Source organism: Panicum hallii, chromosome 4 (genome assembly GCF_002211085.1).
Source record: "Panicum hallii strain FIL2 chromosome 4, PHallii_v3.1, whole genome shotgun sequence".
Classification (NCBI taxonomy): Eukaryota; Viridiplantae; Streptophyta; class Magnoliopsida; order Poales; family Poaceae; genus Panicum; species Panicum hallii.
The window spans coordinates 44,119,073-44,132,901 of record NC_038045.1 but is presented as its reverse complement, the minus strand read 5'-3'; the positions used below and the strand labels follow the sequence as shown (position 1 = coordinate 44,132,901).

General features: G+C 43.9%; 2 protein-coding genes and 1 non-coding gene across 3 annotated transcripts; 1 reads left to right on the top strand and 2 right to left on the bottom strand.

Moving 5' to 3' along the window:
- The first annotated feature begins 1,343 nt into the window (after positions 1-1,343).
- LOC112889486 (putative receptor-like protein kinase At4g00960) lies at positions 1,344-3,654 on the top strand. Its single transcript, XM_025956159.1, has 6 exons — positions 1,344-1,646; positions 1,747-1,892; positions 1,976-2,186; positions 2,509-2,758; positions 2,859-3,009; positions 3,141-3,654. The coding sequence occupies exons 1-6, from the start codon at positions 1,439-1,441 to the stop codon at positions 3,465-3,467; spliced, it is 1,293 nt and encodes a 430-aa protein (XP_025811944.1). The 5' UTR covers positions 1,344-1,438; the 3' UTR covers positions 3,468-3,654.
- A 4,906-nt stretch (positions 3,655-8,560) lies between these two features.
- Positions 8,561-8,722, bottom strand: LOC112891222. The gene has a single exon (XR_003228451.1). It is a non-coding gene; the product is annotated as a U1 spliceosomal RNA (small nuclear RNA).
- Positions 8,723-10,238: 1,516 nt separating this feature from the next.
- LOC112889489 (uncharacterized GPI-anchored protein At4g28100-like) lies at positions 10,239-13,409 on the bottom strand. Its single transcript, XM_025956162.1, has 2 exons — positions 12,494-13,409; positions 10,239-10,857 (listed from the first exon to the last, which is right to left on the bottom strand). Exons 1-2 carry the CDS (start codon positions 13,229-13,231, stop codon positions 10,516-10,518), a joined length of 1,080 nt encoding a protein of 359 aa, XP_025811947.1. The 5' UTR covers positions 13,232-13,409; the 3' UTR covers positions 10,239-10,515.
- Between the last annotated feature and the right edge of the window lie 420 nt (positions 13,410-13,829).

Here is a 13,829-nt window from a genome sequence, read left to right as displayed (position 1 = left end):
ACGTGCCATCATGTTGTGAAGTTTTGCTCCTAAATTCTTGGAGGCTAGCCTACAAATAGTTTCCCAGAAGCTAGCTTGTTCTTCATGGTGATCGAGCACACAAGATACACACTCCTATCAACCAAATTTGAGTCAACTATCCTAGTTATTGTAGCTTGTTCCAAAGACAACACGTTCATTTCTTATTATCTAGTCCATGACATGCAGACTTTTTTCTTGAAGACTCCTGACATGCAGACTTGTGTCCTACACACTACGCCAAAGGACAAAGTTCGTTATCCTACACTCCAAGCCTTTAATTTATGGTGGCCGAGGGCACGTCGCTGTGTTCCTAGCTGTTCCAAATTACTTTATTTATTATGCATTTTTCTTTCCCATGTTGCTTCATCTACTCTTTCATGGGTGTATCTCCCGTAACGTGACCTAAGTATTCTGTATGCCTAAATCCTTTTTTTTTGGACCGTTGGATCTACACTGAACTGTCGTACTGTCTAGATAAATTCTTAATTTTTCCGTAGTCGTATTTATAGAAAAAAATCATAAAAACATTTCTATAATACTCTTATCTAACCTAGTACATTTTTTATCATGAAGCTAACATAATTTCTACGAGTGTTAACCTGGAAAATTTTTATAGTAATGTTGTAACAATTTTTCTTATGTGGAAAATTTGCTCATAGCAACCAAGTTGAACATTTTTTATTGTAACCTAGAACATTTTTCTCACAAGGATGGAACTTTTATTTGAGAGGGACATTTTGTTGTTGTAAATTGAAAAGATTTTTCTCGTAATCCTGGAGCATATATTTTAATGATCAGACCAATTTTTTGGTTATAATAGAACATTTATCTCATGAAGATGGATATGAGCAAACGGTGGGTCAGCTTTCAGCTGGTGAACGTATCGTACTCACAAGCCACAAGCCAACAACCGCATAAAAGATAGCTAGAGCAGACGACGGAAAGCAACAAAAGCTAGTACCGGGAGGTACAAATTAAACGCTGTAAACATCTACGTGCCGATGGGATAATGCACCTTGTCCTTGTGATTAATACTAACTGACCTAATGTACGGGATAACATGGCTGGAGTGATTCAAGTTGACTGTATGCCTCTGCAGAAATAGGGAGATGTAAGAGCTACAAGTTTAGGTCAGTGCAGTATACATGTCTCTTTCGACTCTCTGAACTTCTCAATCCAGTTGCAACTTGCATTGCAAGCCGGGTCGTGCCCCGTGCTGCGGACAACAGTGCCGATGCTTACACATGACCAAAAGGCCGAAGAGAGGACAGGTTAAACGCCACTTGATAGCTAGCTGCCGCTGCTACTTACTTCCGTCCCATCCCAAACAAATATAAGTGCAGTGTGTGGATCTGCTCGCCATCTTCAGAGAAAATCGACAGCTTCATTATTCAGGAGCTGCAGTGAGAACGAAAGCATGGCGACGCCAGGTCGTGTGAGCGCGGGCGGCCGCCGCCGGCTGTTGGACGCGGCCCCGGCTCCGGCAGTCGGCGGCGGAGCGGGGCACGGCTCGGGCTCGGGCTCGAGCCCGGACGCGATGCGCGTAATGGTGGGCGTGCTGGTAACGGTCGTGTTCTGCACGCTGCTCTACTGCATCTACTGCTGGTGGTGGAGGAAGCGCAATGGCAGAATCAGATGATCTCTGCTCTCGTTTCTCTTGGTTGCCTGTGCTAAAAGCACCTTGACCTTACTTTTCTTTTGTTTTTTACTTTTTTTCTTAATCAGCCATCAAGAGGCCCCTGCTTGACAGCCTGTGGCCGCGGTCGAGCTCGGACCTGCCGCTCATGGACCTGGCCTCCATCCTCGCCGCCACCGGCAACTTCTCCAAGGCCAACAAGCTCGGCGAGGGCGGCTTCGGCCCCGTCTACAGAGTGAGGGATCGACCAATTCAGCTGCGGCCAAGCAGCAATTGTGACGATTTCCTTGCTTAGTCCACTCCCTCTCTCTCCTGTAGGGCGTGCTGAGCGGCGGGTCTGAGATCGCGGTGAAGCGTCTGTCGGCGCGGTCGCTACAGGGGGCGGCGGAGTTTCGGAACGAGGTGGAGCTCATCGCCAAGCTGCAGCACCGCAACCTGGTGCGCCTGCTGGGCTGGTTCGCCGACCGAGACGAAAAGCTGCTCGTCTACGAGTACCTCCCCAACCGCAGCCTCGACGCATTCCTCTTCGGTGGGGTATCCAAGCGCACCTCTCCTCCTCTTCCAGTCCGGATGAGAAGGTTCAGAAAACTTTTAATGTATGCCATGCTCAGGACAAGTTCTTCATATCATGCACGTAACAGTAATATTACACGAGGTGGACTGGATGAGAAGACCCTTAACTGTGCTAGGTTTGGGAGTGATTATTACTGAGTTGATAGAATTGGTCAGATTCAATTTGGTTGGTTGGTCAGTCTGACTTGTGTTGTTAACTTATTTTTTCACGACAGTGCCTTAGCACGTTTTTAATTAAGAGAAAGATGTTGTTAACTCGTTGTTTGGATGGTTTGAAGATCCGAGCAAGAGCAGCAAGAGCACGTGTATGAGCTGGAGCACCCGGCACAACATCATCCTTGGCATCACCCGTGGCATGCTCTACCTCCATGAGGACTCCCTGCTCAAGGTCGTCCACCGGGACCTCAAGGCCAGCAATGTGCTCCTTGACGACAAGATGAACCCTAAGATCTCTGATTTCGGCATGGCCAAGATCTTCGAAGATGAATCCGGTGGGATAAATAACACAGGATGGGTCGTTGGAACCTAGTAAGCCCCAAATGAAATAAATGTACATGTCATTACCTTAGAAGTAAAATATAACTGTAAAATGTATAGTAATCACATATATGTTGCAACTCGATTTCAGCGGTTACATGGCACCTGAGTTCGCGTTGGAGGGTGTATTTTCAGTGAAGTCAGACGTGTTCAGCTTCGGAGTGCTCCTACTAGAGATCTTGAGCGGCCAGCGGAACGGCGCATTGTACCTTGAGGAGCACCACCAGTCCCTCATCCGAGGCGTAAGAATCCCGATTTGGTCCTCCTTTATTTTTAGCATTATCTCAATCATAGGATATTTGATCTCCAAAGTCAGACCTCTAAACCTTTCAAAAAAAGGTCAGACCTCTAAAGATAACTGAACTTTTGACAGGCATGGACATTGTGGATCGAAGGTCATGCCGTCGAGTTCATGGACCTGTCTCTTGGCCGGTCGTTCTCAAGGGAAGAGGCGCGGCGGTGCTACCATGTCGGCTTGCTCTGCGTGCAGGAAAACCCTGACGTCCGTCCCACCATGTCCACCGTCCTTCTCATGCTAATCAGCGACCATATGAAGCTCCCAGAACCAGCCAAGCCACCATTGTTCACAAAGCTGAGGAGCATGCCATCGCCGGCACAGCCGCTCACGGCGAGGACACAGTCCAGGGCGCCTCCTCATTCGATCAATGACGTCACCATCACTACCATCGAGCCACGATGAGGTTACATAGACTCGCGCTAGATGGTTTTAAATACAAAGTACATAGCTGCTGATGGCTTTTTTATTAAGGACGACGACTCCATTATACCAGGTTATTATTGTAATTTTGGTGATTGAATGAACATAGTCAATGAGACTAACAAATCTAACAAATGTATGAGCTTATATTTGTATGATTTTTAGATCCCAAATTATTGCAAAGTTGTCCAAAATAAGTGATCCAAATCATACAAAGTGCAAGTCATAGTAAAATTCAGAATTACATCCGATGAAGTGACGGCCTCAGAATTACACGGGTCAGATCAATGCTGAGAAGAAGGCGAAAAAATTCAGTTGTACCAGATCCACCAACAGTGTATCAGATAAAGTATCGGATGATCTGGTACTACAGATGATTACTTAGAGAGCATATTTGGCGACAGAGAGTTTTGGGAGAAAACTTTTCAGCGCTGGATGAACCGACTGGAGTCGGACGAAGCGTCAGAGTAAGCTTCGATGCAATGGCGTAAGCAAAAGAAGACTGTGCGGAGAGAGGGGCCAACGGATATGTAGCTGAAAAGGGGATACCACATGAATCGATACCCACCTAGTTAGAGTATCCGTTCATCCGATACTAGTGCACTTTTTATGGTTGTTGGAGCAACGACTCTTTGGAGTTGTTGGGCTATGTATAGCCTCTTCTCTCGCCCATTTGGGTTGCTGCATATTGAAGAAGACATCCGAGCCACTATAGTGCTAAGTGATCACATCCAATAGCTTTAGCACATGCTTAGTGAGTGTTAGTGTTAGGTTAGGCCAAGAGAAAGTGAGAGAGCAATATGTAGCTGCCTTGTGTTTTGTTTTTGAGTGAACCACCGCTATAGTCTTGGTATGCCGCCCCCTTGGAGTCTTAGTGGCTCGCCGGTAAGTCAGCGACCCTCTGGCTTGGTTTGGAGTGGCTACGATGACTGTGTTCGGGGGATGAGGAGATCCCTCCTTCGTGGGAGGCTCCGTAGTGAAGACGATGTCAACAAGACCAGTGCAAGGGGGTTGGTGAGAATTGCCTTTGTGGTAAGATCCTCATCTACTTGGCAAGACCCTTAGTGGCGAGATCAAGCCCTTGATCGAAAGAGACTCGGTGACCATAAGCATATCCTTAGTGGAGCTCCAAACTGGACTAGGGTGGTTTTTGCCTACCAATACCACTGAAAAAATCATCATGCTGAGTTTGCATCTCACTAATCTACTCCTTTACATTTCCACATTTCATACTTGCAACTTGTATGCCTCTACTTTCTTAAAGTAGTATCTTGTTAGGACCAGTAGGTTGCAAAACTTAGTAGTATCTTGTTAGGATTAGTAGGTTGCAAAACTCTTGTTGTGTGGGTTGTAACACTAGATGAACCATACTTGCATATCTAGATAGCATATGTTCTAGTTTATACAATTTAGATGGAGACCAAATTTTAAGATTTTAAGTTTGCCTAGTTCAGCCCTACGAGCACCGATTCCTTTCACTTTTGTAATATGAAAAGGCAAAATATTATTTTGGTCCCTCAACTTTATCCTAAGGATCAAGTTCGTACCTAAATTGTCCAAAATATTCCCTCAACTTTTGTTTTGAGGTTAAACTCGTCCAAGTGCTAATATTATGATCCATAGTAACATGAAATAAATGCAAAAGGTTCTTTTTACCCTTGGTTTCTTTTTTCCCTTCTCAATTTCTATTATTTGTGTCACTGTTCGCTCAACTTTCCGCAACATTTTATATGGTGGTACATAGTTATGCAATAAATAGTTTTAATTTTACTTTCCACGCGTCCACAATACAATACGATGTATGAGTAAATAAAATTCTATGTTTCAAATTAAACACTTATGATGTCCAGCTCCTAAATGAATTTAGAAGGGGAAGGAGCCAAGAGCAAAGAGAACAGTTTGCAAAAATATCATATTATTATGAAATATAATATTAGCATAAGAATGAGTTTGAAAAAATAAAAGTTGAGGGACTATGCTGGCCGATTTGAAAATTAAAGGATGAAATGCCAAATATATACTAGTATATTACACATGCATGGATAAAATGCAGGCAAGACAAAAATGGAGCATCCGGATCTGATAGAAAAAAAATCCCCCTCCCCATCCCCACCACACCAAACAAAGAAAAGTCATAAGCCCGTGCCAAAGTATTGAAAAGGGTTCAACTTGTTCTGCAAGTTGGCCAATCCAGTAAGCAACAAGATGCTAAAATCCATCAACGAGAAGTACATTTGGAAGAACGAATACAGAGTTGGATCCAACACCTAATACAGAAAATTGCACGTGAGAAATTGTAGAAAGATTCTTTTGGAATTTTCCATGCCGTGGTCCAGCTAACCACCGGTGACAACAATGTGGAGAAGTGAGGAGCCGAAAGATGATTGTTATAGTTATTGCATACTATTCCACGTCTTCATGTATACTGAATACAACAACCAAGATTGGTAATAATTCATGTATACTAGAACACTAATGACAAATTCATATATCCATTTGCATGATTTGCAATTTGTTGGACAAAAGTGATACAACTATATAAGTTATTATTGTACAGTGGGTGCAATCTTACTATTACTAATTGAAGGTTCCTTTTGAAGCCTCCACGTAAAACCATTTAAGATTCTAGATGGACATTCTACAAAAATAGAAAAATTCTTAGAAATTCTCACAAAAATTAGAAACATCCGGCCATCAATCCTACAACTCTAATTATAATAGTCATTGGATCTATTATCTTTTCTAATAAATTACCCACCTCTGGTATTATAAAAATAGACTAAAGTAACCCCTAAACATGTATCTAAATTACCCACCTTTGCCACTATAAACAAAATCTAAAGTAATCCCAAATCTTTATGTAAATTACCCACCTATGCCATTATAAAAATAATTCAAATAACCCCCTAAATTTGCATACAAATTATCCAATTGTATCATTATTAAAAGTTAAAGTAACTCCTAAATCTGAACCTAAATTATATAATTATAACAAAATATTAAAGTGCATCAATATAAAATTCTAAGTAATTGTTTCTATCATTATTAATATATTATTTATGCTACTATTTATATATAAATACTATCCACGATATATGTGTTACCATGTATTCATGTACGATGGAAGAGATAAGAATACCAATTCATAAACAAATCGTTCAATTAAATATATATCAAACACATATGGAGGTGTGATGCAAAATGAAATCTATTGCAACTAGATAATGATAAATATATATTTTAGAGTATATGTTAGAATATTTAATAGATGAAAGATGGAATGAGATAGATAATTATAATTATTAGCTATAAGATTTATTTTTATATTAATTCTAATTAGCTGAGCACGGGTTGATAGGCTAGTTTACTCATAATTCTATAGTTCTGCAGAACAGTTGTATCGAGTTCTATTTTCCTAAAAGTGAAGTGAGATATAATTTTAAAACATGACATTCTGTATTACTTATAGCCTCCAGAAACTAGAAAAATCACAGCGAAGAAACATCCTGGTACGGTGAATCTATCATCCTCTCATTTCCATCCTCCAGGTGCATCCTTGGTGTGGCCTTCAAGGTCATAGGCCAAATGACCCTTCTTTACTGAAAGGGTTGATGATGATACTGAAAGGGTTGATCATTCAACAACACTATCGTCTTTACTGAAACGGTTTATGATGATACTGAAAGGCTTGATAATTCAACAACACTATCTTGACCAAGAACTTAAGCATTGCCCAACTAGTCTCTAAATGCCAGTTACACCCAACTCCTCTGGAAGGACTCCTATATATCCATCAGGGGTTAGAACGAGAGCATTCTTATTCCTATCTCTAGCATGCTTCTTTGAAGCTAGGTTGGACTGTCATTACAGTTCACCCAACAATTCCTGTCCATGATGTCGAAGTACACAGACTCCCTCTCTCACATGGACCAATTACATTCCTTTGCCCTCGTCGAGAAGGTAGTGGGTAACTACATCTTCAAGCTTGAATTTTAGTGTTCATTCAAACACATTCACTTCTTAAACCTCGTATTGCTGTCCCACGTTGAATCTAATCTACTTTCTTCTTGTTGTAATCCACAGAAATAAATTGGCATAGAAAAGTTCCTCGTTCATTTCAAGTCCAATGACAGCATCGTTTGTATGGATCATGGACAATAGGCACCCTGGAGGCCTGGACAATATATAACTACCACACACGAACAGTTTGGTAATTAACCAGTATTACAATTCATCTGCGCCGGTAGAAAAAGGGACTAGCTAGATATCAACCAGTTATTACTCAGTACTCAAATTCTGAAGTCTGAGCTGTATGCAACAATACAGTACATGTTGAAACTTGCAGCACTATAGTCTCATAATAAGCATAAATTCTGAAGTCTGAGCTGTATGCAACAATACAGTACATGTTGAAACTTGCAGCACTATAGTCTCATAATAAGCATAAATTTGCATCTGCTGTTTTGCTAGTAGCTGCTCCAGTTTCAGTGAGACTACGAACCAGTTGAAGCACAATGAGCTCCCAAAATGTTCCTGTGGAACAAATATAATCGCTACTCTCGAAGAAAACAGTGCTAGCAAGAGACATTAAACCAAAGATTCTGCTGAAATCTGAACTCTTTTGCAAACCTTTAGGTCATTACTATGTAGAACAAAAAACACTGCAGGGTGCAGGGGCACTGGTATGTTTTGTGCTACCATACCATGTATAGTACCATGCTGAATCTTGATGTTCTTTCTCAATTACTTTATGGTGGAACAATAGATATATTCGGACAAAGACACATGTTCTTCTTATTTTATTCAGTAACAGCAACAACGATATCGAGATTGCAGATCACAGTTTACGGTGCACTTTTCTATTATATCTTCATTCTCGTCTTGTTCTGTTTGGATGCTTATTTTCCAACCAATCACTTTCTTTTCAGAAAATTTTCTAGTAAAAAAGTCATGTGATATGTCATATCCTCATGACAAAAAGGTGATGTAAAAACTGATCGATGATTGAGTGAAAACTTGTTAACAAGCAAAAAGAAAGTAAAGTTTTTTTTGCTTTTGGAAATAAATTAAAATTAGCAGGAACCGCACAAACACGTTTCCCTTCTACAACAAATTATAATATCCACTCTCCTACACGAAGAGATGGTAGGCTAGCACTCTACCTATGTGCAATGGAGGCCGCTAACCTTTGGTTATGAGCTTTCTTGATCACTCATATAGCCCATCCAGATAAGTATGGACCTATATGTATGCCCTGGCGTTAGTTTGTAGCCTACTCTCATCTCAAATAAGGCTCTAAATAGGTGGACTAAAATATATACTAAATTTTAGTTTCATCCAAACTAAAATTTAGTCCATTAGTCCGCAAAACCCACCTAATTTGGACTAAACCAACCAACAAACGGCGAAAAGACCAAACTACCCCTCGCTATACGCATGCATGCACATCAACATTAAAATACAAGGGCAAAAACGGCATTTATGTATCTATGCATGTGTCCCAGGTCCATGGATCCAAACATGTATGGGCTAAAGTTTAATCACCTAAAGTTTAGTCCTATGTGATCCAAACAGAGCTTAAGATTAACGGATCTATCCACACTCAGAAAAAGATTAAGGGACCGATATGGGACAAAACTCGTATTAGCCCTGCTGTGTCTTTTCTTCAAGTTGTTCATTCAGGTAAAGTATTGTTTAGAAATTACGATTGTTTATTTCTTCTGTTGGTCAGCCCATTGGGCAACGTAAGCCCATGCTAGTACGTGGGGCTGGGGCCAAGGGGGCCGTGTGGGCTTGTGCTGGTCTCAATAGTCAATATGGTGTTGTATGATTACTACAGTTCAGCGATCAATTTATTTTGCCCTTTTTTTTCTATATACGAGGAATTTACTTTACTCCTTTCATGGGGGTGCATGATTCCAACTAGTTCCTGGCCTTTGGTATGTACCAGAGAATTTGTGGATGGATTTTATTTTGCGGCAAGACCAACTTCTGCCTTTGTAAGAAAGTAGGTGCTAGAAGAAATAATGAAGCCACCCCAGAGGACATATGACATGTTTTCTCGGTGGTTAAAAAAAAGAGCAAAGGCCAAACATGCACTTACTGACAAGGGCGGCAGCTTTTCGTTGGGCTATCTGGTTCACAAGAAACGACATTGTTTTTAAGATATTCAACTAAAAATTTTTTATGCAGATTTTATTCAGAGGAACATCTCTGATGCTGCGCGCGCAGTTGCAACAGAGTGAAGTTCAGGAGGAGTTAATAATCTAGGCGTGCTAAAATTTGGGGACTTTGGCTCTTGGTTTGTTCGCTTCCAATGGGTGGACCTTTGGTTTACGGATTGGTTTTTAGTTTGATCATTGGAGTCATCAATTTCGAATCAATTTGACTTGTGAGCATGATTACTATACGCGAATGTAATGCAATGATGTGTGGACCGATTATCCCTCATTGAGGGGCATGGGTTGAAGCCTTATGTCCATTATCTAAAAAAAAAGAAATTAATAATGAAGAGTAAGGAGAAAGAATGATGAGAGAGGATGACATGTGGGCCACACAAAGTGAAAAATTAATATTGCTTTTCTCTAATCAGCCAAAAATAATATTTTACGAGCTCGGTGTTCTGTTGCAAAGATCCACATTTTGGCAACGTTTTCCCAAGAACTTGACATTTTATTCTTGTCCTCGATGTAATTCCATGAACATATCTGTCATTTATAATTTTATGTGTGGTAGAGCCTAACAATTCCTCTTAGAAGCGTACAATTTACAATTTACCCCGCATCTCGGCCCTCGTACGATCTATTACAAAGTCTTTCTTGAAACCGGAGGGATGCATTCATCATGCCACGCAATCAGGTGATGACAAAACATAAAACATATAATTAATTACATCAACGCTCAACGGTGTCCAACCAACGGAGACTAAATCATCCCTGAACTACACTGCAAAGCACCAAGTACTGTAGGCAGATAACAAATTAAAGAGAGACATGCGATGCGACAACGACACGGATCGATGTCGAGCCATTCAGAATAAGCACCGCGACACCGAGGCGAGGGAAGCGCCCAGCACGGCGAGGAGCAGGCGGCCAATGGCGACGGGGAACGCGCCGCCGGTCGCGGCGCCGCTGATCTCCGAGGAGCGCACGGCCACGGGCAGCTCGTCGCCGGCGGGGAGCGAGCAGGTGGCCGCCGGGCGGCCGGCCCCGGCCTCGTCGGCCGCCATGAGCGCCTGGATCACCGCCGTGGCCGCCTCCCGGTGCCGCGTGGCGTTCCGCTGCAGCAGCCACGTGAGGCCCATGACCTGGCAGTCCTCGCGCCGCTCCTGCCTCGCCTTCGCCGGCGCCGTGGCGTTGCTCTTCCCGCTCAGCTGCACCGCAGGAGGCCAACGCAAGCAATCAGCAGCAGCGAGTCAGTAAAAAGAAAGGAAAATTCACCGCACCACGAGAGGGCAGAGATTCCTGCAGAGGTAAAAAGGACACCGGAGCGACAGGGGCTTGATGTCGCACGCGGCATGATGTCACCGGCATCACATAGTAGGTTTTTTTTTCTTTCTTGGGAACCCTGAAAACCCCTCATGTTTTCCTCACGGCGTCAGATTAATTAGTAGAAGAATTAAAGCGGATGATTCGGTCCGGCTTGTGACCGTGAGACTTTTGAGGTGAATAAAAAGAAGGGCATGGCATGTAAAAGAGGGCCCAAAGTGAAAGGGGGTAAAGGTCCCGGCGTGGTGTTCTGGAGCAGATGATGCTCCAGGCCCTACACATCCATCCATGAGCCCCGGATATCCCGCTACAAATCTCATTATTCAAGGGCATTTCAGTAAAGCGGTTCACGTGCAGCGCCTCATCTGAGTAACTGTACTGTGCTGTAGGAGTGTACTGTGTGAACAAAGTTACTGAAGCATCATGCAGTTATTCTTGATCTGTACATCAGTTTCATTAGTATAATCTAATTAACAAGGATCTGTCCCCAATCCGTTATTGAAAGCTAATCAACTCATCGCGAGAATCTTTCTTTTTCCTTGTTGATTGACAGATCCCAAAATAAGTCAGGACTCAGGATGACTAGCGTTTCTACTTCTGCAAGACGAATGGTAAAAAGATAATGGAAGGTAATTAACTTCGTTAGAGAGCAGGTTTCACACATCACTACTGCAAGGAGCAGGCGAGCAGCTGCTCAGTGAAATGATTTCCATGCCTGTACTTTGGTCAGAAAAATATGAAACTAAAACTCTTCCTGACCTCTGCACAGAAAAAATTCTTCCGGCAGAAACTTGCAGTACATAGGTCACTTGGGGGTGCTGTTGCGGTTAACTCATTAGCATTCTACTACTGGAGATCTTGTGAACTCTCCATGGCATTTTCCTAAACTTTGTTTGCTATGAACAAATACTGGGACCGCCTATTTGTCTATTCTCATGGATATACATTCCAGGTTGTTTTTTTTTGTTAAAATTGTAGGTCCATGGTCCAATTCTGTCTTGTTTCTCAACCAGGCTTGAGAGGCAAATCATGATGCATAACAAACAAAATTTCATCTGAAATATATGGATCTACCTAGTTAGGATTAATGGCCACATTTCTTTTTTTCCCTCTTTCCTGGGAAAGTGGGACTCATTGTTCAAGACAGAGTATACTACGGTAAAGAGAGTATGCAATGGAGAAAAAATGTCATCTCTGATATTTTAGGTTAGGATAGTAGATAAGCTTTCTGTTAGACCCTACCAAAATCTTTTACATTGTTTGACGCAATATACTATTTTAATTATTCTGGAAGTAAACAGTAGGTGAAATGCTACGCTTTGACAACTAAAAGTGATAAACAGCAGATTCTTCATCAGCAGTTCAGCATTACGAATGCAAATAATCTTGATGTGTTTCCCATCACAAAATGATATGATGGCAATTTGCCAATTTGGCAAGGGCATGTACACCTTGTCCAAATCCAATGCAGCAGACAAGAAGCATCCAAGGGAAAAAGAAAAGAAAGCTCTCGAGTGTCACCTTGTTGAGCGCCCGGAGGCACCTGGAGCAGCCGGAGATGCCCGGCAGAGCGCAGTCCCTCTCCAGCCTCCTCGCCATCCGGCCCTCCGGCGCCGGGCACAGCGACCGCCGCAGTCTCACCCCGCAGTAGCAGAACGCCACGTCGCACGCCGCCGTGCCGTTGCCAGCGCCGGTGCTCCTGCCCCGTTGCTGGGGCCGCGGAAGCACCGCCCCGGCCGCCCGCAGAGCGCGGTCCGCCGCGCCTGCGCACTCCTCCGCGTCGTCCGGGAGCACCGGCATGTCCACAACGGCGGCGGCCTCCGCCGACGCGGCCACCGCCGACGGTCCACCAGCGCCGCGACCCGACAGCGCGGTGGGCGCGTAGGCGGCGTACAGCCACGCGGCGAGCGACGGGCAGCAACGCAGCCGCGGGGGGAGCACGCCCCCGCTCCCGCCGGCGTTGGCGTTGCAGGACGCGAGGACGGCGGGGAGGAGCGGAGGGGACGGGGTGAGCTGGCAGACGGAGGTGGAGGCGGCAGCCTCTGACTGCTCCGGGAAGGCCGGGATTGTGGAGTCCCCCGCGGCTGTCTGTGGCTGCGTCTGCGAGGCGGCGGCGGCGCCCGTGGACGGGAAGAGCAGTGACGGCTCGAGCGACGCCGGGTCGGGCAATGCCGCCGCCGCCACCGCGGGCAGCAGGAGGAGGCGGGTGCTGATGGCGAGAAGCACCAGCGCGGCGGTGTAACGGCGGAGGGTCGGCATTGCTAGTTCCTATCCTAGGAGAGCAAGCTCTGCTCTGCCGCGCTCAAGTGTGTGTGACCAGCTAGGTACAGTGGGTGAGTGTGAGTGGAGTGGGTGTGGAGACAGAATCTAGCACTCGAGGAGGGGATGAGATGAGACGTTAGACGGAAGCTTTTTGGAGTGGGATAGCGTTGGGGACTTTGTGTGTTGGAGCTCCGCGTGGCCTGGCCTGACAAGCACTACCTGTTCAGAAGCCAAACAACATGCCTGACAGTCTTTGCTATATTCGTTTCTGAAGCTAGCTTACACTGCTCAATTCTGAAATACCTGAAATGGCCTTGCCAAAGTGATGGTAGTAATCATGCATGCATGACTGAAACATGAACATCAACAATCATCCTGATTGCACTAACAAATGCTCTAAAAAGTTCTTGACGTTCAAATGCATTGTTGAGTATGGTTATCCTCACCCTAATTAGTCCTGACATTGGATTTGGATTATCTTTAGTCCAACTATACACTTTTCCATCTTAGATTCTATACTGGTCTGCATCTTATTAATTTGGACATTGAATGTACATGGATTGAGGCTCCAAACTTGATATGGACTTAGAGTTAG

What these genes read in the sequence shown, in the direction of transcription:
- LOC112889489 (XM_025956162.1), bottom strand. Translation starts at nt 13,231, where the DNA reads ATGCCGACCCTCCGCCGTTACACCGCCGCGCTGGTGCTTCTCGCCATC. An exon ending in GCCTCCGGGCGCTCAACAAG is followed by an intron (nt 10,858 to 12,493) that starts GTGACACTCGAG and finishes CCTGCGGTGCAG; the next exon opens with CTGAGCGGGAAGAGCAACGC.
- LOC112889486 (XM_025956159.1), top strand. Translation starts at nt 1,439, where the DNA reads ATGGCGACGCCAGGTCGTGTGAGCGCGGGCGGCCGCCGCCGGCTGTTG. An exon ending in GCTTCGGCCCCGTCTACAGA is followed by an intron (nt 1,893 to 1,975) that starts GTGAGGGATCGA and finishes TCTCTCCTGTAG; the next exon opens with GGCGTGCTGAGCGGCGGGTC. An exon ending in ACCAGTCCCTCATCCGAGGC is followed by an intron (nt 3,010 to 3,140) that starts GTAAGAATCCCG and finishes AACTTTTGACAG; the next exon opens with GCATGGACATTGTGGATCGA.